This window comes from Genypterus blacodes, unplaced genomic scaffold (assembly GCF_046128005.1).
Source record: "Genypterus blacodes isolate CSIRO-AG114 ecotype Tasmania unplaced genomic scaffold, CSIRO-AGI_Gbla_v1 ptg000438l_1, whole genome shotgun sequence".
Classification (NCBI taxonomy): Eukaryota; Metazoa; Chordata; class Actinopteri; order Ophidiiformes; family Ophidiidae; genus Genypterus; species Genypterus blacodes.
The window spans coordinates 815,313-842,133 of record NW_027467208.1 but is presented as its reverse complement, the minus strand read 5'-3'; the positions used below and the strand labels follow the sequence as shown (position 1 = coordinate 842,133).

The following is a 26,821-nucleotide window of genomic DNA, read 5'->3' as shown; positions in this document are numbered from 1 at the left end:
GCTGTAACCCTATAGGCTCGCTCTCATTTCCACTGAGTCACGCCGCTACAATCGGACCTCTGCTGTCATTCTGCTGCCCGTTTCCCTGGACCGCAGTTGTGTTTTGCTGGCGTGAACATGGCAACATAAACCACTATCCTATATATATATACTATATATACAGTATGGGTGTGTGTGTGTGAGGTTTTACTTCTCTTTCATCCACGTATCGGTCACTTATAGCAGTTGCCGGGAAGAATAGGCAGAGAAATGTGAACTTGGCCTCCTGCTTACGGCTTCACTTGACGGAAACAGGAGCCTGACATTTGATGCAACTTAAATCATTCAAAGGTGTGTGTGTGTGTGTGTGTGTGTGTGTGTGTGTGTGTGTGTGTGTGTGTGTGTGTGTGTGTGTGTGTGTGTGTGTGTGTGTGTGTGTGTGTGTGTGTGTGTGTGTGTGTGTGTGTGTGTGTGTGTGTGTGTGTGTGTGTGTGTGAACAATGACAGGATATCTAAAGCGATGGTGACGGTGCTTATATGGAAAAACAGGAGGACGTGACTCAGTAAAGTGTTCAGCTGCTCAGAGACAAACAGAAACTTAAACATGAACGCTGTGTTTATCCAAGTAACGACATCATCATTACTTTACAGGAAGCTACACAGTATAGACTTATTCTATACAACTATGACATGCAGAGGTACAGGATGACCAGGAAGTGACGGCCATAAGTGTACATCTCGCAAATATAGACCCCTGAGAAATGTGTGTGTGTGTGTGAGAGTCTCTCTAATCGCCCGGCCTTGGTGGAGGTATGTGCTCTCTGAGTGCCCTCTAGTTTTAAATGTTAATCCACGGGTAACATGAGCTAACTCTTCTGTATCCTGTGTGTGTGTGTGTGTGTGTGTGTGTGTGTGGTCAGTGGGTTTAACACTTGCAGGTTGTAATGGAATCACAGTGTCCTCTGTGCTTAGCGCCTCTTCCTCCTCTTCGTCCTCGTGTGTGTCGGCGGTACAAACCTGTGGTAACGGGGTCTCTGTGATTCTCCCCTTAGTTCAACCTCTAACCTCATCTGTGGCGATGAAGAGGATGAATCATTCTCTTTGACTTGTTTTGTGCCCTTCAGGATAATGTGTTACAGTGTGCAAGTCATCCCCACACACACACACGCACGCACGCACGCACGCACGCACGCACGCACGCACGCACGCACGCACGCACGCACGCACGCACGCACGCACGCACGCACGCACGCACGCACGCACGCACGCACGCACGCACGCACGCACGCACGCACGCACGCACGCACGCACGCACACACACACACACACGCACGCTCAGGAGGCTCACATGCTCTCTTCTAATGAAATCAGCATTGACATTCACACGTCCAGACGCTGAACAGGGAGAGGCAGAGACAGGAAGGGTTTGTAGTTATGTGTTTGCTGACATCCTACATTCATTTGGAACACAGGAAGTGAAGGGACGACCCCTTCCTGTCTCGCCGGGCTGTGTTTGTCAGTGTGTTTGGACCTGGTTCCTTTGGTCTTAGCGTAGCCTGGAGGTACAAAGCCCCCCCCCCCCCTGTTAGAGCGCGTGGCTTTGTGACATTTTTAACTCTCTGTATCTGTCGTGTTTCCCGCCTTCCTGCCTCCGCCTGAGTCACGGGAGAAGGGAGCGGAAGGGACGAAAGAGCCCAGAAGGAGAGGGAGGGAATGTGAGGAATGTAGGAAAATGATGTTGATACAACTAAACATGAGGACACAGGAGAGAGAGAGGGAGAGAGAGAGAGAGGGAGAGGGAGAGGCAGGCTGTCAGTCGGTCCTGGAGTCAGATCCCTACAACTGGATTTTTCCACGTGGCCTAGTTTTTCCCCTCCACCTCCCTTATTGCTGCTCTCCTCTCTGCCCGCAAGATCACAGCACAGCCTCCCCTCCTCCCTCAGCTCGCCTCTTTCCTCTCTCTCTCTCTCCCTCCCTCTCTCTCTCTCTCTCCCCCCCCCCCCACATCTCCCTCTCAGATGTCTTTGATAGAGGAGCAAGCTGTGGAAAAGAGGGAAATGTAACCATCCCTCCTGTATTGTAAACAAAGCTCTGTAAGCACGTGGCCTGAGTTAGTTTGTAAAACAGTCACGTTCTTGATAAGTATGTCCTTAGATTCCTCCATTTCATCACTATTCCAAAACCTCAAACATGATTTATATTGTTAAAACCTCAGCTGATGTTCACTCTGACTTCATCTGTGATCATATGAAGCAGCTTTTGTTCATACGAGTCTCACCGATGTCAGAGCTGCTGTGTTTCATTTTGCCTCCTCACTCTCCTCATCTTCCTCTTTCTCATGTCAGCATTGATTTTCCTCTTCACTGCTGGTCTCGTCCGCCTCACTCACATTTTCATCACGTTCTCACAGACTTCATTCAATTACTCTTGATTCTCTCCCTCTCTCTCTCTCTCTGCCTCGCTTTCCCGTCTTTCCATTCCACTTCCTGTTTGGTCACATTCATTCCAGCAGCACCTGACTGTGTTGGCAGGGAAACTAAACGCTGCCAGAGCTGCGGCACGGCACAGGCAAGCAGGCAGGGGGAAGCAATCGCTGACCGAGCTACAGAGCCTGCAGAGCTGAGGGAGGCGGGCGGGGGGAGCTGTCAGACACACACACACACACACACACACACACACACACACACACACACACACACACACACACACACACAGCTCTGGGCTCTGCTGAGGAGCCTGGTCACCTCCGCCGGGACACAACGCTCCTCATTAATGCCAAACAACAAACAATGGACTGAGGCAAGACAGAGACGATTGAGATTTTTGGTTTGCAGTAACATTAAACCATAGAAATGAAGTATAGAATGTGATAAAAGGCAAATGAGCAAATCAGCGCAACAATCAGAGTTTTATCCTCATTTAGAAGCTTAGTGGACGCACTCAGCACGCAGCCATGGAAACCCCACAGAGACCAATCAGTGCTGAGGCAGAATCTCATCCCTCAGGCTCTGTGCGTCTCCTGCATTCTCCACATATTCACCTGCCGTAAATCTGCCCTGTCACTACCTCTTTCCTCCCTCCTTTAGCCTCCTTCACTCCCCCACTCTGCTTCCTCCTCCTCCTCCTCCTCCTCACCATCAGCAGCAGCTCTGCACTCTTTATCCCTCGGGGGTTCTTGCATAACCAGCACCCAGCTGATTTCTGAGGAAAATAATCAATGAGCGTCATTGTGAGCGTGCGTGTGTGTGTGTGTGTGTGCGCGTGTGTGTGTGTGTGTGTCAGAGGAGAAAATTGAGTTGAATGGTGCCGACGGCTGAGGGCCAGGCTGTGTGAAATATTTGCTCCAGTGTATAAATGTGTGTGTTGGTGCATGTTTCTGTTTGTGTGCGAGTGTGTGTGTGCAGTAACAGTGGCCTCCTCTTCTCTCAGTCACACACACACAGGGCCTGTATTCATGACGGGCACAGACACAAAGAAGGTTGTGTATCCGTTTTATGTTTTTTAAGCGTTTCTGCAGCGCTGCGTTGTTGTGACGAAGGAACAGAGAAATGTTTCTCCTCTCTGTCAGCACTGTGTGTGTGTGTGTGTGTGTGTGTGTGTGTGTGTGTGTGTGTGTGTGTGTGTGTGTGTGTGTGTGTGTGTGTGTGTGTGTGTGTGTGTGTGTGTGTGTGTGTGTGTGTGTGTGTGTGTGTGTGTGTGCGTGTGCATACACTTATTTGAATATAAATTGGTCAATGATGTCTGTCAATCATCCCACGCATGCTCCTACTGTGTGTGTGTGTGTGTGTCTCTTAACTTGAATCAATAATATTTTTACATTGCTCTGACCTCTGAGTCACACAGTTTTGCACCAGAACGTTTCTGTGTGTGTGTGTGTGTGTGTGTGAGTGTGTGTGTGAGTGTGTGTGTGTGGGCGTCGTATTTGCAAAATGCAGTAGAACTGTCAAGATGAAGTAAGATGAGAGCCAGAAAGGGTTAATGAATTAATCATGGGTGCTGCTGTAAAGAAGCACTATAGGAGACTGAAGCTGGGCTGCAGAGGGCATTGATTACATGCTGCTGCAATGAAGAACACACACACACACACACACACACACACACACACACACACACACACACACACACACACACACACACACACACACACACACACACACACACACACACACACACACATTCTCTGACAGTAGGTCTTGCTGCTTTGTCCCTCATCATTCTGTCAGCCTCTCCTCCTCCTCGCCTCCTCTCCCTGCACTTCCTGTCCTCTCCTGTTTTCATTTCCTCTCTTCCTCACTCTGAACATTCAACTCTTTTGTTAGAGGCTAAACTGCTCATTCAGAGATTAGAGTCTGATGTTTCTCTGTTTGTTTGTTTTGTGTTGTGAGTTGAGCCGTCTCTCCTCTGATGCTCATGCTGCTCCCTCCACTCTTAAACCTTTTATTACTATTCTTTATTGGACATTGTCTCACATTGTTCATCTCCATTATACAGGACAGAAGGGTCTGATATTGTTCTGAACCCTGAAGTCTGCCACCTTTCCACTCCGTCTCCTTTATTGCCTCCTTGCTTGTCGACGCTGCAGGTGGATGAGGAAGGTGAATCTATACCGCCGCTACTTTCCCTGTCTGTCCATCATCCTGTCCGCTAGATTGATGTGTGAGGGATCGAATGGCTGAAGAGAGAGAGAGAGAGAGTGAGCGTGAGAGAGAGAGAGGGAGAACAATACAGCAACAACAAGACATCAGATGACAAAGAAAGCAGCTTTGTTTCTTTCCCTCAGAACAGTTGTCCTCTGTTTACACGCTTATCTTTCACATATCGGAAACAAATCTCAGCGATGTCGGAAGCTATTAAAGCTCCGAGGCAGCTCCTGTGTTTGACACCACGGAGAGGAGGAGGAGGAGGAACAGGGAGAAGGTTCTGCCTGGCTCTTAGCAAAGAGAGAGTGGACAGGCTGAAGGTGAGAGCAGAAAGAGACCAGTAAAGAACTTAACAAGGGGAAATGGAACACCACCAGGGTCAGGAGTTTGATTCTGACGCATGCTGGATTCCTCTACTCGCCCTTAAAAACATCACAAGCACATGGAAATCACCTGTTATTAGTCATTGTTTGAGATGAGCCATTGATCGTGTGTTTGTGTACGTAAGTCTAGGCCCCTAAAGATCTGTGTGAACCGCCCGCCCCGTCTGATTGGACGCACGCTCACCTCCTAATTCCCGTGAGATGAAAGGAAGTGCTGAGTGGCTGTGAGTGTCGGGGCCGGAGAGACGCAGGGTGACTCTTAATCTGCTCCACTTCCTTCAGCTGACTGCACACTCACTATGAGACACTAGGTCACACTCTGGATCTGGGTCACTTAGCAGGTACACACCAAACACACACACACACCAAGGCAGGTGGGCATAAACACCTCCGTGTGTGTGTGTGTGTTTATTAAGCATATTTCTCTGCGCCTGTTCCACTCTTGTTCCTTTTCTCTTTCATTTCATACAGTCTCTGTGTGTGTGTGTGTGTGTGTGTGTGTGTTTACCCGTCTGCCCCTGGTACATCAGTGTGTGTGTGTGTGAGGCTTGTCCCTTTAAAGCAGGCTGTGTGTGTGTGTGTGTAATCTGCTCCATCCTGGTGCAGCGTCACACAGACAGACCCCCCAACAGGGCCAACACTTAATCCCATTCATCCACTTTACCACACCAACACTGAGGGGGGCAGGGGGGCAGCACACCCCCCTCACAGTGGACTGACCCGTCTGCCTCATGGCTCTCTGGTCCCCGGCCTGTACCACTGTGCCACAGTCAGAGGGGGGTTTCATGTATAATTTAGTCTACAATGTGACCTTTGATTAGATTTCTGAATGAATGTTTGCCTGATTGTCTGTGAGAGAAATATAACACAGCTGTACTTATTATCTTTCCTCATCATTTTGTCTCGATGGTCCACACACACATAATGGTCGTGATAGTTAATGTGCACCTGCCCCCACAAACCTCTAACTGCTACTGTTCACTTGAAATTGCTGCAATCAGCCCACAGTGTTTAAAGCGTTCTTCTTCTTCTTCTTCTTCTTTTCATGCTGGAGCATTTTAGCGTCCCAGCCCTCCTCCCCCTAAGCCTCTTGTCTTTTATGTGTCAGCACAAACGCCCCCCTCCTCTCTCTCCTCCCACCTCTCCAGAGCACAGGACAGATTTTTAGGTCACAAGGACTTGCATCCAAATTCTGTCAGATATTCTCAGTAAGATCTCTTGGAAACAAAAATCAGCTTTCATCCTTTCATGGTGTAAGTTTGATGATTTGAAGATTTGAGTCCTTTGCTCTTTACTTCAGCTGCAGTGATGCAATAGTAAAGATCCTGGTGTTGATCTCTTAGTTGTTTGTATTGAATTATTGAAACTTTCCCTTAAATGGTTTAAAGTATAAAGCTTGAGGCAAGGTGGGAAGCATTATTCCAGCCTTGGCTCTGCAGAGATGCACACTGGCAACCTCTCCAGACAAAATGTAAACAAACTGCACAGCCTTCAGCCTTCAGCCTTCAGCCTGGACTGTAAGGGATAAAGACAACACATTAACAGAGCAGACGCTGGTTAGTGTTCTTATTATAACCTTCTGTACCTTAAGATGTTTCCATGCATGCACTCATATTGTCCCTTCTTCCTGCCATTGTTCCGAGGTCAGAGGTCACAGCTCCTGTTAATCCGGTGTAGTTTCAGCTAACAGGCTTTGCTCCTAATAGAGAAACTCTAAAATTAAACCGTCCTGTCAGGCAACGCTATCGACGCCCAGCATGCGTGCGCCTCTGTCACGGGGATTCATACGTGTGTGTGTGTGTGTGTGTGTGTGTGTGTGTGTGTGTGTGTGTGTGTGTGTGTGTGTGTGTGTGTGTGTGTGTGTGTGTGTGTGTGTGTGTGTGTGTGTGTGTGTGTGTGTGTGTGTGTGTGTGTGTGTGTGTGTGTGTGTGTGTGTGTGTGTGTGTGTGTGTGTGTGTGTGTGTGTGTGTGTGTGTGTGTCCATCGTCCGCCTCAATCCATTAGCGGCGCAGGGAGCTCAATATCTGAATGGGTCCAGGCTAATAAGCGGCTGTTCAGTTGATAGACTGTCACTGTTCAGAGATTAGACGATCAATCAGAAGCGTTCACACAATTGAACAAAGTAGATTTGACTTTGACTGCAATTACATCATCTTTACATCAACCTCTTCTCATTAAGGACACACTGGTTGCCATTCAGATCAGCTGATTCCTCTACGTGTGTGTGCGTGTCCATTTATCTCACGCAGTTTGATGCAAGCGATTGGAAAACTCTGCTCCGGGGCCTAAGTGTGTCCGATCAATAAGCGTTGTCAAGGAGATGAAATGCTGGTTGTAGAGACGGAGAGAGAGAAACTTGTCAATTCATTGTTAATGGAACTTAATTCTGAAGGGAAGCAGCAGGATGAGCCGGTAGAAATGTAGTGTTTACAAATACAAACCCAACTTCTCCCGCCCTCCTGTACTTCTGGCCTGATTCTGTGTGACGGCTGCTTCATTAACAGTCGGAGCAGCTGTCAGTCATAGTAATGATGTCTGATGGTGACGGATGATGAAAGTGAGCAGTTGGTGTGGAATCGTCTGTGATGGAGGCAGGGCTCATCTGACAGCACACACACACACACACACACACACACACACACACACACACACACACACACACACACACACACACACACACACACACACTCTGCCCTGAGGGGTTGACGGTGTGTTTGTTACTGTGATCGATTGTTGATATTGGCTGGAAGAGTGCGTGTGTGTGTGTGTATACCCAAACACACACAATGGAGTGTGACTGTTATTGTTCTTGCTCAGGGTTCATTTTACCCTTGGGTGCCTTTGTTTCATGCAGACTTCATGGTGAACACAAGCATGCGTGCAAACGTAGGACAGTATGTGTGATTTCTTATTGTGTGTGTGTGTGTGTGTGTGTGCGTGTGCGTGCGTGCGCGAGACCTGGCACATTCCGCTCTGTGTGACCTGCTCCATCTGTCAGCGGGTGTTTGCCCTCTTTAATTCACCCACAGAGCCCAGCAGTCTCTCTCTCTCTCTCTCTCTCTCTCTCTCTCTCTCTCTCTCTCTCTTCTCTCTCTCTCTCTCTCTCTCTCTCTCTCTCTCTCTCTCTCTCTCTCTCTCTCTCTCTCTCTCTCTCTCTCTCTCTCTCTCTCTCTCTCTCTCCTCTCTCTTCTCTCTCTCTCTCTCTCTCTCTCCCTCCCCTCTGCTTCACACTTGTCCTTCTTATCGCCTCTCTGCCGTCCTCTCTCACACACTTTCACACTTTTCCCTGTAGTGAGCTTCAGCGTCGTGACCCTGTTCATGTTTTCTGAAGCCCATCTCACTCTCTCTCTCTCTCTCTCTCTCACACAGGCCAAAAGCCAGCGTCTTGTTTTCCCAAACGGTGGTCGTTGACTTTATTTCAGGCCGTATTAGCCAACGACAAGAGAGTGTGTTGAGTTAAGGCCAGAAGTCTAATTCAGGAAGGTGATGCTATGTAAGTCAGCGGTCGCTCTCAGCTGGTATGTGGACAGGGAAGTTCACACTGAATGTGAGGAGATGAAAGGGATTCATGGATATGTTAACATGCGGCATCGCTAACAACACATTTACATAGATTTTCATGTTTCTCATCTATTGTGGGACGCAGAGGGCGGGGGTGGAGGAGGGGGCGGGGCTGCTGCTCCCCTGCTCTCCTGCTCTCCTGCTCTGGTCCATGTTAGCAGGTCTCCCTGACTTCCCGTCTGTCACCCCTCCTTTGGTAACCCCCCCCTCTCTCCTCCCTCCCTGGGTCGATCTCTCACTATGCCTCTTCAGCGTTTTAATCCAAAGAGTTTAATCAGACAATAACATTCCTGGGGGGGGGGGTGGATGGATTTATGGCGGCAGGGGGAGGGGAGAGAGAGAGAAGAGAGAGGAGAGAGAGGGATGACGACAGCCATCCCTTAGAGGTGTGATGGCTTCAGCTGGGGGAGGGGGGAGGGGGGGAGGGTCAGAGGGGGAGGAAGAGGAAGAGATGAGGATGAGGATTGAGATGGCGCCAACTAGGGTAATATAGAATGAATCCAATTTTAAATGAAGCAATCTGAGTAAATTAGCAGATGCCTTGTTGTGTTCTCTAGCGAGCCTCACACTTCAGAGCAGAGTGTCGGGCCTCTGACTGTGATCTCCAGGTCGTATCGTATTGGCGAGCGAGTGGAACGCTTCCAGCACTTCTTGTAGAACAGGATGAGGGAGAATGAGAATGTGAAGTTACGGAGCTCTTTGTTGGAGAATGACACCCTAAGGAGACAACAGTTGCCACCCGCCTGCGTCACATTATAGCTCCAGGCTGCTCTGTCAATATGTGCAGCGCGTGTGTGTGTGTGTGTTTGCGTTCTTAAGAGCTTGAGGAGCCACTGTCATTCTACAAAGTGAGCATGTTACATGTGATTTTCTCTTGATTTTACAGTAAGCTTGGTATCATTACACACACACACACACACACACACACACACACACACACACACACCTGCGTGTCTGAATCAGATCAGGTCATACTAGTATGACAGATGACTGGGTGTATATGGCATTTGCCAGGGTGAGTACTATGTTCCTGTTTATGTGACTCAGACTCTGTGTGTGTGTGTGTGTGTGTGTGTGTGTGTGTGTGTGTCTGTCCATGTCCCGTGAGTTTAAGTGAATATCCTGCATGTCTCTGTGCAGTGCTCATGTCTGTGTTGGGCGCTTCACTGTGTGTGAATCCACTAGTATGAGATATTGTGGATGTGTGTGTGCATGTGTGTGTGTGCGCCCGCCAGCAGTGACACAGCAGAGCAGAAAGAAAGAGAGAGTGATCGCGGCCAGAGAACATTCCTGAAATAACCGAGACGTCGGGAGGAGAGAGGAAGCTGAAGCTGTGTTTTCCTTCTGTTATTCTTAAAGAGGCAACATCAGAGCTGCGGTCGGAGTGTGTGTGAGCGGAGACTGTTGACATGAACTCTCACACACACACTAACAGTTATGAGCACATTCATTGACGAGTTTCAGCCGCTCCACTGTGACGCGTCTGCACCCTGATCCCAACTCACAGTGGAACACAAACACAAAGTCCTGATCGTCCCGTTTGACTGGGAGCCTCAGATTTCCCCTCATCACTCTATCCATTTAAAGGCATCAGTGGGTCATAAGTGTAGAAATGTAAGAGAGTGTGTGTGTGTGTGTGTGTGTGTGTGTGTGTGTGTGTGTGTGTGTGTGTGTGTGTGTGTGTGTGTGTGTGTGTGTGTGTGTGTGTGTGTGTGTGTGTGTGTGTGTGTGTGTGTGAGAGAGGACAGCATCCACAGTGAGTCTGGCCTGAGCTCTGTTTACACTTAGCATGTCTAGACTCGGCCTCCGTCTGCTTTAACTTTCTGGATCAGCGTCTCTTCTGCTGTTCACATCAGTCGTAGATCTGGGATGTCTGCTGCGGTTGAAAGCGATCGTCATCTTTAAAAGTGACGTAAATTGGGGAAGAGGGCATTAAACTTCAGTTTCCTATTGACTTCACCAGACGCTCTAATGTCTCTCTGCTGCTCTCACATGTGCACATATGAAAGCGTTCCCCTCTGTGGAGCTTTGACCCACTTTCTAACGTTACCTCGCCTCGGCCAGTTTCCTTAACGACACCCAGAATGCAGCGGTGGAGGGAATCGGCCTTATAGATGCTGGAGCGGAGCATCTGTCTGCCATCAGCTCACTGAGAGATGGAAGCTGCTGACTGTGAAGCTGAGTGAACAGGAGCAGAGACGCTTCAGTCCACTGATGTCCAAATAAGAAAACACTTTAAAAGGCCTTTAGCTTTAAGAGATATTTGATGAGGAATTTCAGATAAGTAGTGAATTTCCTGTGTGTGTGTGTGTGTCTGTCTGTCTGTCTGTCTGTCTGTCTGTGTGTGTGTGTGTGTGTGTGTGTGTGTGTGTGTGTGTGTGTGTGTGTGTGTGTGTGTGTGTGTGTGTGTGTGTGTGTGTGTGTGTGTGTGTGTGTGTGTGTGTGTGTGTGTGTGTGTGTGTGTGTGTGTGTGTGTGTGTGTGTGTGTGTGTGTGTGTGTGTGGCGCCACCTGCTTGTGCGCGGTGCAGCGATAGCACAGGTCCAGTTGTGGCATGTCCTGGTGAGTGTGTTTGAGCATTTTTCGGGTCTTCTGACAGATTAAACTGACGTGCCACATATCTCAGGACACACACACGCTCACACACACACACTGACACAGTCAAGCCTCCCCTCCTTCCCGCAGCTCTCCACAATCTGTCCTTCAACCCGTCTGCTTGGCCGTCTGCCCGCTCGCCCGCCCGCCCGTTTAACTTCCATCCTGCTGCCTCCTGTTTATGTGTCTCCTGTGTGTGCGTGTGTGTGTCTAGCCTGCCTATCTACCTTTCAGCTACCTGTCTCCCTGTCTTTTTGTACAATGGGACCGTGTCCTGCAGCATGGTGATAATGCCATATCATGACATGTAAAGTGGGATTCCTTCCCTACTTTCCATTTCCCTTTACATTCTCACCCACAGTGACTGACAGTTCACACACACACACACACACACACACACACACACACACACACACACAGACACACTTCTCAATAGTGCAGGAGACTGGATGCAGCCCTGCTCATTCCTTATCATCATAACTCTTTAGGTAGATAATTACTTAAGTCTAATAATAATGTGGGCAAGCTGCTCAGCCGGACTTTCAGGAGTTTCAAACTTCATTGAGGCTTAAGCTTTGTGTCTTGACTCTGTGGTTTGGACCATACACACGTGTGTAATCACCATCATGTACATCTAATCACTAACACCAGTGAAAGGTCTTAGTTATTTAAGCTATAATAAAGGTATTAGATACTGAAAGGGAAGAGAGGATGAAGAGGAAATGCAAGTACAAGCTGCAGATTAGTTTCAATCTCTCAAATTATTATTTACATCCAGTTTTCAGTGAAGGTACGTCTGAGTTTTCCCTGTGGGCCGCTCTTCCTATTCATCAGTGTGTGTTACCTCATTTGTGCGTCTCTCCTCAGTCACTAAGTGTGTTGTGTCCCCGGGCAGTGGAGCGAGATCAGAATCTGTCTGTTTAGGAAACGACTCTCCAGGCATCAGATAACCACCGCCTCCCCTCACTGATCACATTTGACCTTTGACCTTCCGGGCTTGTGGTCGGCCTCGCTCTCTCATTACGAGCTGTTCACCTTTTTTAAACCCCTCCCCCCCCGGGAACAATCAATATGAACTAGATTGATAAGCACGCAAGAAATTCCAGAGCATCCAGAGCTCTGTGTTTGACCAAAGATTACCATTTATGACCTAATGAGCCTATTTACCACTCTATATAGAAATAAAACAGCAAAGTCAAACAGCTGCTATTTTAATCTCTGTTTACATATTCAACTCTTTATCACCTCATTTGTATCTGAGGGTTAAAGTTCCAACTTGCCTTCAGCTGTAGTGTCGGCTCGACTGACATGTGGTTGTTGTGACGACGCTGCACGAGCTCTACGGTGTCCAGGGAGGAGGAGTGACCCGGATGTTTGTAGTGAAACCATAGATGAGGCCTCCTGCTCTGACAGGATGGAATACTGTTTCATAAGAATCATGTCGAGCTTTAAAAACCCCAGAGGGCTGATAAAGAACGGGCTCCAGATCGTTAATAGTCATGACTATGTTTAGTTTTGTATTTTTAGCCTTAAAAGCAGTGGTGATTCTGTCTGAACAAGCATAAATCCGTCATGTGAGTCATCCTGTTTTGTAACCTTGACCGATTCATGCCCAGCAGGACTTCCTGTATGACCGCGGCCTTCATCTTAAAACCATATCACACCAGCTCTCCATGCACAGGCCATTAAAACACTATTGTATACCAACAAAAATAACACCCAACCATAATCTCTGTGGAGCCCAGAGGGGAAATGCATTGCAGTCAGGTCAGAGGTCAGCTTCAGAAGAGCGATTAGCAATTCAGTGTCACATGGAAGGAGCTTGTTCCAGGGCCGACGCGTCAACATGAGACCTTCATTATATGGACGCTCTCCTCACTCACCCAGCTCACCCTGCTGTCACTCCCTCAGAGGCTGTTAGAGAGCCGTCTGTCCATCACTCACCCCTCACACCGTGTCATCACTATGACAACGCACCCAAACCCTTCAGACTCCAGCTCAGTTTGAGTTTAAGTTGTGTAAATCTTTGGATACTTCCAGTGTCCGTTCCACAGCTTCACCTCATTAACTGTAGATCAGTTTAGCCGCGGGGCTTGTCGTTGGTTCCTGCTCCCGGTTTTGTCAGTCCGAGCTTCTTTCGGTCTCCGGGGACGATTGGCTGCAGCAGCTTCCCCCTCCTACCAGGGGAAGCGGGGGGAACTCTTGTCCGCATTCTGGCTCCAGTGTGACTCGCGCTGTGCCGGCTCCCTGAGTGGGTGTGTGTGTGTGTGTGTGTGTGTGAGTGAGAGCAGGGGCTTGATCACAGCCCTGCACCAGGCCGTTTCCCTTTCACTTTGTTCACATCAATAGAGGAGAGGCAGAGCAACAGAAAGCGGGGGAGAGAGACAGAGGGAGGAGGGGAGGTGAGAGCAACAAAGGCCAAGAGCACAGGGGACAGAGGGAGGGGAGGAGGCGAGGGCACAGAGTGGTGCTGTTTGTCCGCGGCCTGTGAATGAAATCTTTATTTCTGACTGAGGGTAGACGAGGCAGCTCTTGGGTATCTTCCTCTCTCCCTGCTCTTATCTTCTCTATCTGTTTGTTTCTTTAGTCGCTCTTCTGTTTACTTCCTGCTGCTGGTTTTGTTTCCGCCCCTCCCTGCGTTCCCGTCCTCGTCCTCCCCTCTATACTCTTCGGTATTCCCCTTTACTGTACTTCACGCTCTGCCTGTCTCTCCTTCCTCTTTCCGTCACCCATCCTCCTCCTCTGATCTGGGCCCCCTGGTGGAGGTCAGAGGACTCTCTCTGCTTAGGTTTCTCTTTCCTTTCTCTCTCTCCCTTTAGAGAAAACGGGAACGTACAAACAAATCACCTCTCTGACCCTTGGGCCTGTTTTCACGCCCACGATGTCCCAATGCACCAAGGGAAACACAGCGGCTGACACTGATGTCCCTTATTGGGCCTTAAGCAGGTTGAAACGGGGGTTTTGCGTCAGAGAAGTTCACAAGAAACTAAAATTAAAAATGCTGCGTGAGATCATAACACAGGGGGAACTTCTGTGTTACGACACTGAAGCATGACAACAGGAAGGCAGCCTGATGGGTGGGAAAGTCCATTAAAAACAAGTGAACTTCAGTGTGTTTAGATGCAGAATGATGCTGCACTTTCCTTCGTTAAAGGAGCTTCACATCTCTGTGTGGGTAGAAAGGAAGGAAACTCAATCATGCTCCTCCAGTGACTCCTCGCCTGTGAGTGCACTGAGGCAAACTACATGTAACACTTTCAAACGTGTCCATGCAGAAGCCCCTCCGTGTTGTGAGTCCCGTGTTTTCACCGCGGCCTCGCTCTGCTCTTTGTGTCGTCTTTGATGATAGAAGCCCACTCAGTGTCTGAACCTCTGATTCCAGTGTCACAGGAGAGCAGAGAGATGTTGTGAGTGTAAACGTCAGAGAGCTGCTGACGGAGGGAGAAAGCTGTGTTAGAGGAATGCAGCGCCGTCAGAGAATCTGCAGGGAGCAACGTTCTGCGAAGCAAGGAAACATGCAAGGGAAAGGAACCCGAGGAGAAACCAGAGGAGGAACGGGGAGGAGATAAGGAGGAGACTGCATGAGAGAGATACAAGAAGGAAGGACAGGGAGGAGGAAAGAGGAACAATGAGAGGAGGCGGGGGGGGGGGGGGGGGGCGTTGATCCAGAGAGAAGTCGAGATTGAGGAGGGAGGAGGATGGAGGGAGACCCTAAGAGGCAGGAAGAGAAAATTGGGAGAGCGGGAAGGGCAGATGGAGAGAGAGAGATCTATTTTTATCTCATCCACTCTGCAGCCCAGTGTAACTTTGTGCTGCAGCAGTTTGCCTTTGCCTTTTGTTGCGTCTGTGCTTCCAAACATCTTGTGTGACTGCTCAGGCTCAGCCGCTGTGCAGCAGTGCTGACTCGCCGCTTAGACCTAACGACTTCATCAGCCTAGTCTGCACAGTGGCTTCTTTTCGCTGGGTTTCGTCTGCACTTAAAGGAAACCAAATAGCAAACAGCAGGAGCTCACATAGAATTTGCAAACTCATCCTGCGGCCTCTTCCCCCAAACAAGTAATGACATCTCTACCAGAATCATCAATAAACAGAATGGAGCTTCAGTCAGAGAGGTCTGGACAGGTGTGAGAGCAAGATGACGGCGTTCTCCCTCACGCCTGGACACAAGCCAGGAGAACAACTGACTGAGGCCCGGCCCCGCCCGAGAAATGTCCCCGCAAGTGCTGAGTGAAGGGCCTGTGAGGGGCGTATAGAGGGAGGATGGAGGTGATGATTGATGGAGGGGTGGCGGCGGCGGCGGGGGCGGGGGTGAATCTGATCCGTGCCTGTGTGTTTCCCAGTTGTTGCCGTCTCTTGGAGCCCACCTGTCTCTCTTGGCACGCTCGCTCTGCACCATTCCTGAAAGTCTCGGGCCTGTCTGGACTTCCCTTTGCGCCGGACTCTGCCCTCTGCTCTTGAGCATTCCTCTCCCCCCAGTCATGCTATCCAGCATCTCACCAAAATGAGGAATGACGGTCTGCGCCAGGATCGAATTAGTCAGGGATCGTGATCCTGCGGTCCGGACTCCAGTCAGCCCCCCCAAGTTAAGATCAATCCCTCATGACAGCGTAGAGGTTTGTGGTTATTGGTGGGAACTCTTAGGCTAAGCATCAATGAGTTCTCCCTCCAGATAAAGCTGGAAACACCACAGAAGAAGAAACCGTCTGAGGAGAGGAGAGATTACTAACATGTTGCATCATCCTCCAAAACCCAAGATACCAATTGTAGCTTCCAGTAATGGCGCCCACCTTTCTCTACTCACCTACTGTATATCCTCACACACACACTCACTCGCACATACACACACACACTCTGCCATCATCAGCTCCTCTGTACTTGGTCCCCGCCCCCTTCTCGTATTCCCCAGCTGTTTGTGGTCTCTGGGTGTGTCAGGGGTCTGTTGGGTGCAGTCAGGATCGGTATTTGCACGTCGTACATTATGACGAGCTGCTGTCACTGCACAGGGGGAGGAAGAGGACGGATACTCACTTTATATAACCAGACACACTGCTGCAAAACACATCAGTGAGGCTGTGAAACTAGAGGTTAATGTATTCCTATTTGCTGTCGCTGCTGATCAGTTTGCAGTCGTTTATTTAGGTTTGAGTGTTGCCAATGACAGCAGAAGAAGAAGAAGGAGAGCATGGAAGCCCTCTTGATTGACAGCTGAGTGTCATTTCAGAGGGCGACGCTGGTGCCATTCTGTAGATTCTCTGCTTCAGGGTGTGACCGGGGTGGGAGATTACCACCAGAGCTAAACTGTCTTATGTGAGACATCAGCTGGTGACTTTTATCAGCTCCAGCAGGCACACAGTCAGTCAGTCAGTCAGTCAGTCAGTCATCGTTTGGAGTTTCCTGCGCTCTCCAAATTCCCCGTATTTGGTCGGTGGAGCGGTGAAAGTAACCAAGCGTGTTCTAAGCTTTCTGTCCCGGTGTGGCCTGATCAGGTTACATGATCCAGGTTTCTGGGGAAAATGGTGAAATGGATGATGTATATGAACATATTCAGAAAATGTTTGTTGATTGACGCATCAGCTAATAGACTGATGACTTAACACACATACAGTAATGAGGATGATGGACCAGAGGAGTAACACATACACACACACACACACACACACACACACACACACACACACACACACACACACACACACACACACACACACACACACACACACACACACACACACACACACACACACACAGCTCCCTCCTGTTGGTTAAATCGATCTGCTCTGATCTCATCTCCTCCAGCTTCTCTTCATCCCTCCTCCCCTCTTCTTTATCATTCTGTCCCACCTTCAGTCGTTCCTCCTCTCCTAAGCTCTCTCCCATCTTTCCTCTCTCCTCCTCTCTAACATTCTGTCCTCCTATGTCTCTTTTCTCTCTTGGTTCTTTCCTTTTGCGCCTCCTCCCTCCTTTTCCTTACTCTTTGATGTTTTCCTCCGCCTCTCTTTCGCCTTAATGACTGCTTATTAATTCCACTGTCTAATGAAATGAGGCGCTTACAGCCAACCAGGAGCTGGCAGTGTGTGTGTGTGTGTTCATGTTTCAGAAATCCTCTTGAAGCTTGACCAGACTTAATGATTTCTTCCTCAGCAGGACTCGTCTGGACTTGTCTCACTCTCTTCCCTTGACGTGTCGTCGTATCTCTTGTTTATCCAAACGCAGTGACCTTCCAGCTCGCCGTTCAGTCTCTCTGTCTCTCTGTCTCCGCCCCTCTGAAAACACTGAAGACAATCTTTGTTCCAAAACAACCACAGCGTGAATCTGACTGTTGACATGTGGCACTTATGGTCTAACTGAGGGAGAACCATTTACCTGAGTGTGTTTATCCTTTTCAGCAGAAAGTGCTTCCTGTTTCTGCTACTGTTCCTTCTCTTTCTGTGATTTTAGTCCGTTTACTTAAGGACCCTTAACTCAGACTCATACTGATGAGAGATAGAGATAAACCACCACTTGTTCTGGTTTTCTGCATTTGACTCCGGCTAATAGAGACACTTTAGTTCATCAGAGAAGAGAATCAGAGTGTGATGGAAGGAGAACCTGTCTGGGTCCCTCTCCACGATGATGTCATCACCTCATGTCTTTGCTCAGCAGTGATCTATCTCTCCCTTGATGTTTGTGTTGACAGCAGTTTGGTGCTCATCAGGTTGAAGATGTCGTCAGCTCATTAATACGACTGTGTGAGTTTATTATAACTCTCCTGTCTGGGAACTCCTGTGGAGTGCAGCGTCTCTACGGCAACCAGCACATTAGTCACATTAACCTCATATGCCATGAAAAGCTCAAAGCTGCAAACCTTGAGTTCAGTTACTTCACACACAGGGGAGGAGTTTGTTTAGGGAGCGGGAAAGTCGCTCAGTGGGAAACTCATTTCTTTAATTTATTCTTAAATACATGCATGTGTGTGAGACTGAAGGACGTATGTGTCTGTGTCTAAACAGCTGTGCTCTCTTTCTCTCTGTCTCTCTGTCTCTCTGTCGCTCTCTCTCTGTCTCTATGTCTCTTTGATTCTGCATGTTTCCTTCTTTCTCTCTCTCTCCCTCTCTCTGCCTCCTACTCGTCCCCTTGTACTCATTCATTCTCAATCTTGCTCTCACTCTCATATCCACTTCCACGTCATTTTCACTCTGTGCCCACCTTCTCCTCTCCTCTTCTCCTTTATACTCAGACCTGTGTGTGTTTGTGTCTCTCAGGTGTTATTTTAGAAGCCTCTTTACTTTCCCTCCCACCTGGTCTGTCTGCTTGTCTGTGTAATAATCTAATGTTATTAAACCTTTACAGTATTTGCAGAGATGTTACACAACAGTCTAAATGAATGGAGGTGGACCACGAGTTTCCTATGTTCCTGTAACTAACCGACCAATCAGCTCGTCCCTCCTCAGCATTTGTTTCCACGAAAATTAGATTGTTGGTTAAAATGGAATTTGTATGGCCTGCAGTAACGGCTCCTGTAATGTTTGTAGGTGGACTTGTAGAGACCTGTTTGGCTCCAGACCCCCTCCTCTGTGTGTGTGTGTGTGTGTGTGTTAAAGCCCTGTTATTCCATCCCAGGTTCCACAGGCATGCCATAAATGCCAGGCCATAATGGATCCACAGTGTTTCTATCCAGTGGAATGAAAGCTAAAGGTTGAATCAGACTCATATGTGAGCGGCGACCTACATTATGGAACCAACAACACTATTATAAAGCATCGTGTACGTGATCTATCATATGTGGCAGCTTTATTGGCTCAACATATTGTGTAATTCACTGCGGTGGTTGGTAATCACATTTAGGGTTTGTGTGAGTGTGTAAGGTGTAATGGATGTGACTGACTGAAGCATTGTGGGTCAGGAAGCTCTCCCCCTTCATTTAGCATCCCAGTGGTCACTTATACACTCTGGAATTCACTTTTTAAGGTTTCTTTCAGGCGTGGAAAGTGGATTTTAATGATAGCTTGAGTCAGATTTTAGGTTGTAGCCTTAACCAGCAGCCTTATATTCTCCCTCCACTTCTTTCCCCACATTCTCTCTCCTTCCCTGTCCCAGTTTGTCTGATGTCACCTCTTAAAGTGAGAAGGTGCAAACCAATCAGAGACTCCATGACAGTGCAGGATGAGTTGTGTCTTCCAGCTCTGTGATCATGTGAACATGTTAGATCTTAAACTATTTGACAGGTCCGGTTACCGCGGTGAGGATCTCTGGGGAAAGTGCTGAGATACAGATCTGCTCTTTGATCTGCTGGTGTGGGCGGAGCTTAGAGCAGCAGAACAATCTGGGTGGTGTGTGTGATGAGATGTCAATCACTGCACAGTAAATAGATGATTGTCTGTGTGTTGTTCTTTGTTACAAACTCCTCCAATGATCTCTGCACCACAGAAGCTCAGTGTCGCTATGATTTGACAGATCAGGTGATGTGGATTGGAAGCAGCTCTCTCACACACTCACACACACACACACACACACACACACACACACACACACACACACACACACACACACACACACACACACACACACACACACACACACACACACACACACACACACACACAGCTACTAATCTCCCCCAATCTGCTGGGAGATTTAGTGAGGAGCCTCCTGCCCGTTCATGTCTGAGAGGAATGAACCCACGCCCTCCCTGACCCCTTTATGAGTGTGTCATGTGTACATATGTCATGATTGAGGCTTGTGTATTTAGTATGGTGTGTGTGTGCACAGCATACAGTGTGTGTGTGTGTATACAGTATGAGTCCTGTTCACAGAGGAACCCTTTGAATCACCTTTATTCCACTTTACTGGTTTGTTGTTTGCTGAAGTGTCAACATGCTTGTTCTGCAGTACGCATGCTGTGATTCCTTCATTCTTCATCAGTCTTATATGTCTGTCTGTCTGTCTGTCTGTCTGTCTGTCTGTCTGCACTTTATCCTGATTGAGGCAGTGAGAAAGAACCAAACCTCATAGAAACAGAAAGGTGTTCGGAATTTGTGTGCGTTTACTTTAATATAGGCTGAGAACCGTGTGTGTGTGTGTGTGTGTGTGTATGTGTGATGAGTAAGTACATTTCTGGATCCATATTTGTCTGCACTTAATTTCTCTTGCCGTTTCTCTTGCCGTTATTGCACAAATGCACACACACACACACACACACACACACACACACACACACACACACACACACACACACACACACACACACACACACACAATAACGGCAAGAGAAATTAAGTGCAGACAAATATGGATCCAGAAATGTACTTACTCATCACAGACACACACACATGCATACACACACACACACACACACACACACACACACAAACACTAGGTGCACTTGGCAGATTTCTCCCTTAGCAGAAAGTCATTCAATACTAAGTAGTTGTTGTGTGTGTGTGTGTGGCATCCCCACAGTACAGTATATCATGTGATTGATCATCTTTACCTCTGCAGATTCTTCAGTATTGAAATGCATTCAGGTCTTTGCTGTTTGAAACCTTAGACGTCTCATGTTCAGGCTGATTTTCTGTTATAAAAGTGTATTTATTAATGTTTCTCTGTTTTCTTTCTCTTCCATGTTGCTGCTGCTGCTCCTGTCGTCTTCCTCCATTAAAGGTAAATGCTTGACTTTGTCTCTAACTCCTCCCTGCTCTCTTCTTTCACTTCTTCTGGAAACATCTCTCCTTTCTGGCTTCTTCCAGACCAATCCAGTCTCTTTCCAGTGTTTAGCTAGGCAGTGGATCTTTGTAATCCTTGGGAACGTGTAGAGAAGGGGGGGGGGGGGAACACACCAGAGGGGAGCTGCTCTGTCGTTGCTATGGTTACCAGCCACACCACCTTCCTTGCCCCGGTGTGTGACGAAACCTGGAAGTGTTTGTGTGTGTGAGAGATATTTTAACTGGTAATGCTTGTGTGAAGAATGAGTTTTCCTCTGTGTGTGTGTGTGTGTGTGTGTGTGTGGTGTGTGTGTGTGTGTGTGTCCAGGCTTGCCTTTGATGGTGCAGCCTGCTGCTCACAGGGTCACGTGAAGGAGGAGACTCTCAGGGGAGCGTTCAGGATCATTGCACAGTTTTCATCGCGCTTTTGTGAGGTTTTCTGCACTTGAAACACAACGCTGAAAAGAGTGTGTGGGCTTTGAACTGCACTGGTTGATCCTCTGCTGAGCGTTTTTGAGGTGTGTGTGAGTTTGCGTGGATAACAAGGATGTTTTTGGATGTGTGTAACGTATGTAGACATGTAGTGAGAGAAGTAAAGATGTGTGAATGTGTGTGTGGGGGTGTGTGTGTGTGTGTGTGTGTGTTAGTTCAACCACCCTGGGACCCTGGGACCCATGGATCAATGTATCTCCCCACAGTGTCACTGATGTGTGAGGGAACCCCTTAATGAGAGCAAATCAGCAGCTGTCACCTCTTGACCTTTGTGCCTCAGGTCATTGCCACCGTTGTTCACCTCTGATCCTGGAACACACACACACACGCACACACGCACACATTTCTCCTACTGTCACCGCCGTTGGATCCTCTTGAACGCTCAGTCTAATCTCTCTATGTGTGTGTTTGCAATAACTGAGACATGTTTGGATGGAAGAGTGTGTTTGTTGTGTCTGCGTGTGTGTGTGTGTGTGCGTGTGTGTGAGGGGAAGTCAGTGTGACTTTCATTAAAGAACCCCAGAGGGAGGGGTCGGTGTTTCCACAACAGCTTTATGTCTCTAACACACATTAGTGCAATAATTAAAAAATAAATTACAAAATTACAATCACCATAATGTGTCTGCATGGCTTATTACACACAAGACGGTGTGTGAGGCATGGCAGAGTCAATACTGATGATGGCGCTGTGTTGAGTCACTACAGGAATACGTTACAGCACATGGTTTGGTTTGTGGAACCACATGTTGCCCTCAGTTGTTTACATTCATTCAGCAGTGGTCTTAGTTTAGTTTGTGAGCCTAAATCACAGCTTCGTCTCTATCCTGCCACCTTCATCTCCCTCTTCCTCTCAGTTCTCTCATCTTCTCCACACACTGACTCTGTTTTCACGATGGTGCTGCCCTCTGCCTGTACCTGTAGCTGCACCAGAACCAGCTTGATTACGCAACAGGAGCTGTGATTGGCTACATGTATGATGACACCGTTAGACACAAATCGCCTCATAGGGGTTCAGAATCAGACTCAGCCCCTTCTCATCCACGCTTTATGGACGAATGAGATTGGAATTCACGGGTGGGTGGCAAACATATTGGAGTCAACACGCACACACACACACACACACACACACACACACACACACACACACACACACACACACACACACACACACACACACACACACACACACACACACACACACACACACACACACACACACACACACACACTAGCTTCACCGTAAGTAAAATACTGCTGCTGATGAAACGTCGTCACACTTTTTGGTTGCCATAGTGATAGTCCTCGTCTTGCCCAATCTGCCCCCTGTTGTTTTCCAAAACCAGGCACTGTAATTATTGACCTTGTGTGCTTTCCGTGAGATATAATAGAAGAGAGAGGACAAAGGTGGGAAGAGGAAGAGGAGGAGGAGAGATGTTATAAATCCTGACTTTAATGCTTGTTGTTGTTGTTGTTTGTTGATGGTGTGTGTATCAGTCGTGTCGATGTCGCCTTCATCTGTGATTATGAAGCCAAAAAGATAGTGCCTCCTTCTGCTGCAATGTAATCTGTCCTAGTATGTTAATCCAGCAGACAAAGAAAAGTCAATCACACACACACACGCACACACGCACACACGCACACACGCACACAGAGCACTTTGTGACTTAATGACTAATCTGACAGTCAAGCATTCATTCAGAAGTATGTGTATGAAAAAAACCCGGCACAGCTGAGCAGTGAGGAAACACGCCTCCTTCTTTTTTGAGTTCCTTCTCAGACTCAGACTCACACACTCTCACACTGACACACACGCACACACACACCCATACACCCGCTTGCTCTAGACGTAAGCGAAACACATGTTCCTGGCTTCCCCGGTGACATCACCTATCTTGCGGTCAAAGTCCAGTTCCTCTATCCGGCTCAGAGCTTGTAACACACCGCCACTGTCGGAGCTACCGGGACCTGGGACACACACATATACACACACACACACACACACACTCTCAGGAAGGAGACAACGATTACGACAGAAGTAAGAGATGAGGGATTGTTCTTCACGATTAAGGAGGATTGCGCTCTGACAGTTTGGATCCTCGGGGCCGCACAGATCAGCGACAGCCACCAGACTCTCCCTCCTCCTCTCCTCCTCCTCTTCTCTCTTACTCTTCACCACTTTTCTGTTTTCATTCACCTTTTCCTAGCAGCTCCTCACAGCTCTGTCGGTGAGGTTTCCCGATCACTTCCTCCTTTCTCAGTGCCTTCCTCCTCTTCTCTGGATTCCCCTCTCTGCCAGTCGTTTCTCTTTCCCTCCCCCTGTCTCTGCTTCTCCCTGGGAGGGAGGGATGAGCTCTGCGGCTTCTTACAGGCAGTTCCTCCAGGATCTGGAGGAAAAGAGAGGTTGGTGACCCCTTTTACTATTTTGGCAGTAAACCTCTGATAAAAACAACAACAATCAAACGCTTAGCAAGGACTGATGTCACCTCACTTATCATGGAGTTGTTAGGCTGTAATGGTACCAGGATCTTATCTTCTCCTTATCGCTGCTGGAGGAATTTATACGCCTGCGATCTGCAAATCCATGCTTCTATATCAAAGATAACAGCTCAGCTTTTAATTAAACGTTTTGGTTAAGGTTGGAAAGACTCCAGAGCGACTCTACAGACCTGTACGAGCCAGACTTATGGTTCTATAGGTTAGAGTTCATGACCAGAGCGATGTTGGTTTAAATCCCTTATCTACTCTTTAAAGATGCGATTGGCGATTTAAACCAAACGACCCTCAGAGCCACAGCAGCTGTTGTTGAGACGCCCTTGAATGTGGGTGCAAGGCGCCAGTTGCTGCACTGGCAGGCTGTGATTGTACCGGGCAGCAACCCGTCTGTAGATACGTGAGTGTGAAGCAGGTGTGTTGCTCCTGAACGCACAAAGGCCGACTCAGCTCCACTCTGGATATGTGTGGAATAAAAGCAGGATTCCAAACCGTGTAGGAAAAGATTTAATGGGTTTTTAAGTATTTTCTAAGCTGCTGTGCTGAAAATAGAAAACAAAGATTGAAAGGAGCAGATCTGTTGTGTACCTTCTGAGGTTCTTTGTGTCTGAACCCTCCAAGGTAACGGCTTAGATTAAGGTCAATGCATGTGTGTACATACCTACTGTACCGCCGTCTAGATAAGATGCAGGTTAGAGGAGGGACAATTGGTCGCAGCCTGTCGCATGGTAACCCCGGCGGCTGTTGACGGTGGCGTCCAGGTGTCAGACGTGTCGCTGTTACCGAGACCGGCTCAGAAACACACCCACGCTGCGTGAAAACAGCCAGACGCCGGCACGCTAACAGCAGCGCCAACAGCAGCTCGGCCTGCAGAGGTGTCGGGTGACGTGCAGGAGGCGACGCCTGGCTCCAGCAGCTGTTATCACCACAGCCAGCGTGGCGTAGCGTAAACCAGGCTTTCCTCTGGGTCAAGTTCTTCTAGAAATATTTACTCGTTTGATACTTTAGCCAGGGTCTATAACAGGAAATGATTCTATATTCACTGACGAGGCCAGATGAAGCCTCTAATGGCAGAGGTTGGCTTCTCCTCCCAGTACTTGTCCCAGTTTCCATAAAAGCCAAACCAAGGGAGATTTGAGATTATGAAGGATTTTGTTTGTAAACCCCCCTCGTCCTCCTCCTCCTCCTCCTCCTCCTCCTCCTTTGTCTTGTAGTTTCGACCATGACCACACCTGCTACTACTTGAGGTTTGGTGATATTATACGGTGAACCCCCCTACTTTAAAACAGCTGTTCTGTGTGAAGCCTCAGCATAGTGTGTGTGTGTGTGTGTGTGTGTGTGTGTGTGTGTGTGTGTGTGTGTGTGTGTGTGTGTGTGTGTGTGTGTGTGTGTGTGTGTGTGTGTGTGTGTGTGTGTCATGCTGGGTTACAATCACCCCCAATCTCCTTTATCCCCCTCAATTACACTTGAAGCTAAAGTACGTTGCCGCTTTTGAGGCTGTTTGGGAACCGAAATCCATCCCTGCCTTGATTCTCTGTTGCTCATCAGCTAGAAAAGCTTGAGATCTTGAAGAAGCCAATGTTCTAAGGATCCTGGTTGTTGTAGTTTCTAATCACAGGAAGCTCTTTTGATGCAGCAGTGTGATACAGTTTGTCCTTGGCCTTACGGTGCTCACTTTGTGCCCATACGAGTGTTTACCTCCCCCTTTCATCTCACACACACGGTGCCTGGGCCGTCTATAACCACTCAGATGTCTTTGTCCGGCGTGTTCCTCACATTGTGCTTCACCTCAGCCAGGCCGCCAGGAATGCATTCTCCCTCACAAACCAAAGCAGGAGTGCACTTGTGCGGCCCGCTGCTTTGTCCCAGCCCGTGTGTATCTGCTGTCACCTGCCACACGAGACAAATGGCCCCACAAATATCTGTGTCAGAGACGGAGATGGTGTGTGTGTGTGTGTGAAGGGTCGCGCCTGTCCAAGGTGTGTGATGGTTGTTTGATGAAGGTGGAGCACCTGGCAGCTTCTGTTTTTCTATCTCTCCTCCTCACTTTCTACATGATATGTGGGGGTGTGGTCTCTGATTTGTTTGTTTACCCTCGTGTACCTTTGCTCTTCTGTGTCACACAACATCTGTGTCAATGCCCCAGCTCTGACATGGGGGTTTGTGTTTTCAACTTCATCGCCTGTACGATCAAAGCACTTTACAGCAAACGCAACACGCCTCAACATTTGTAGGCCCTCATCCCTTCATTCATGTGTTTCTCTCCAGTTTGCCTCCATTTGTTGCGTGTCTCTCCTATGACTGACTGAGTGTGTGAGAGTGAGTCATGGCGTACGGGCGTCCATGCTGGCTCATTATTTACTCGTGTCGCCCATGCAACTGCGATTAGCCGTCCATTTATAGCCTCTGGGACAACACCCAGGCTTGAATCATCCATCCTTCCTTCCTTCCACCTCTCTGAAGTCTAAACGGGGCTGAAGTGCTTTACGACAAGGCAGCAGGGTTTCAGGCTTTTGATTGAACGGAAGGTACCAAACCTGTGTGTGGACACGGACTGGGCCAAACCATCATCTATCAGTGCAGCCTCATAAATGAGGCCTTTGTTTAGGAAGCCCGGCAGTGAACTCACATAAATGTTTTCCAGGCAGTGAAACACAAAGAGCAGCCATGTTTGATCCCTGGCTTGTGTTCCTCTCTCTACACTAATCCACTCATATGAAGTCCTTTGTGAGCTTGTTGTCTTATAAATCTCACTCCTCTGTTGTTCCTCTGGCATGAGTTTGTCATCTGTCAACACACACTCTCTGATAAGATAAATGAATGCATGGATTTGAATTAACTAGCTTGGATGGAAAAGATTACATCGTACATTTAAACTCATATTTACTGTGTTGTGTTGTCGGCCACAGGGGTGCCTTGCTTCAGAGAATTATCTGTGGTTAATGAGGTCTAGCTGGCTGTGTGTGTGTGTGTGTGTGTGTGTGTGTGTGTGTGTGTGTGTG

At 48.3% G+C, this 26,821-nt stretch overlaps 1 protein-coding gene across 8 annotated transcripts in view; it reads left to right on the top strand.

The window, feature by feature from the left end:
* The window catches only part of macf1a (microtubule actin crosslinking factor 1a), a 151,021-nt gene that overhangs the window by 8,640 nt on the left and 115,560 nt on the right, over positions 1-26,821 (top strand). Inside the window, exon 1 of one of the 8 annotated variants that reach the window (XM_076139136.1) lies at positions 23,151-23,729. The exons of the other annotated variants lie outside the window; for them this stretch is intronic. Coding sequence (XP_075995251.1) covers positions 23,675-23,729 — 55 coding nt within the window. The 5' untranslated portion in view covers positions 23,151-23,674. Of the gene's footprint in view, positions 1-23,150; positions 23,730-26,821 lie in introns of those variants that run through there. 8 annotated transcript variants of the gene reach the window in all.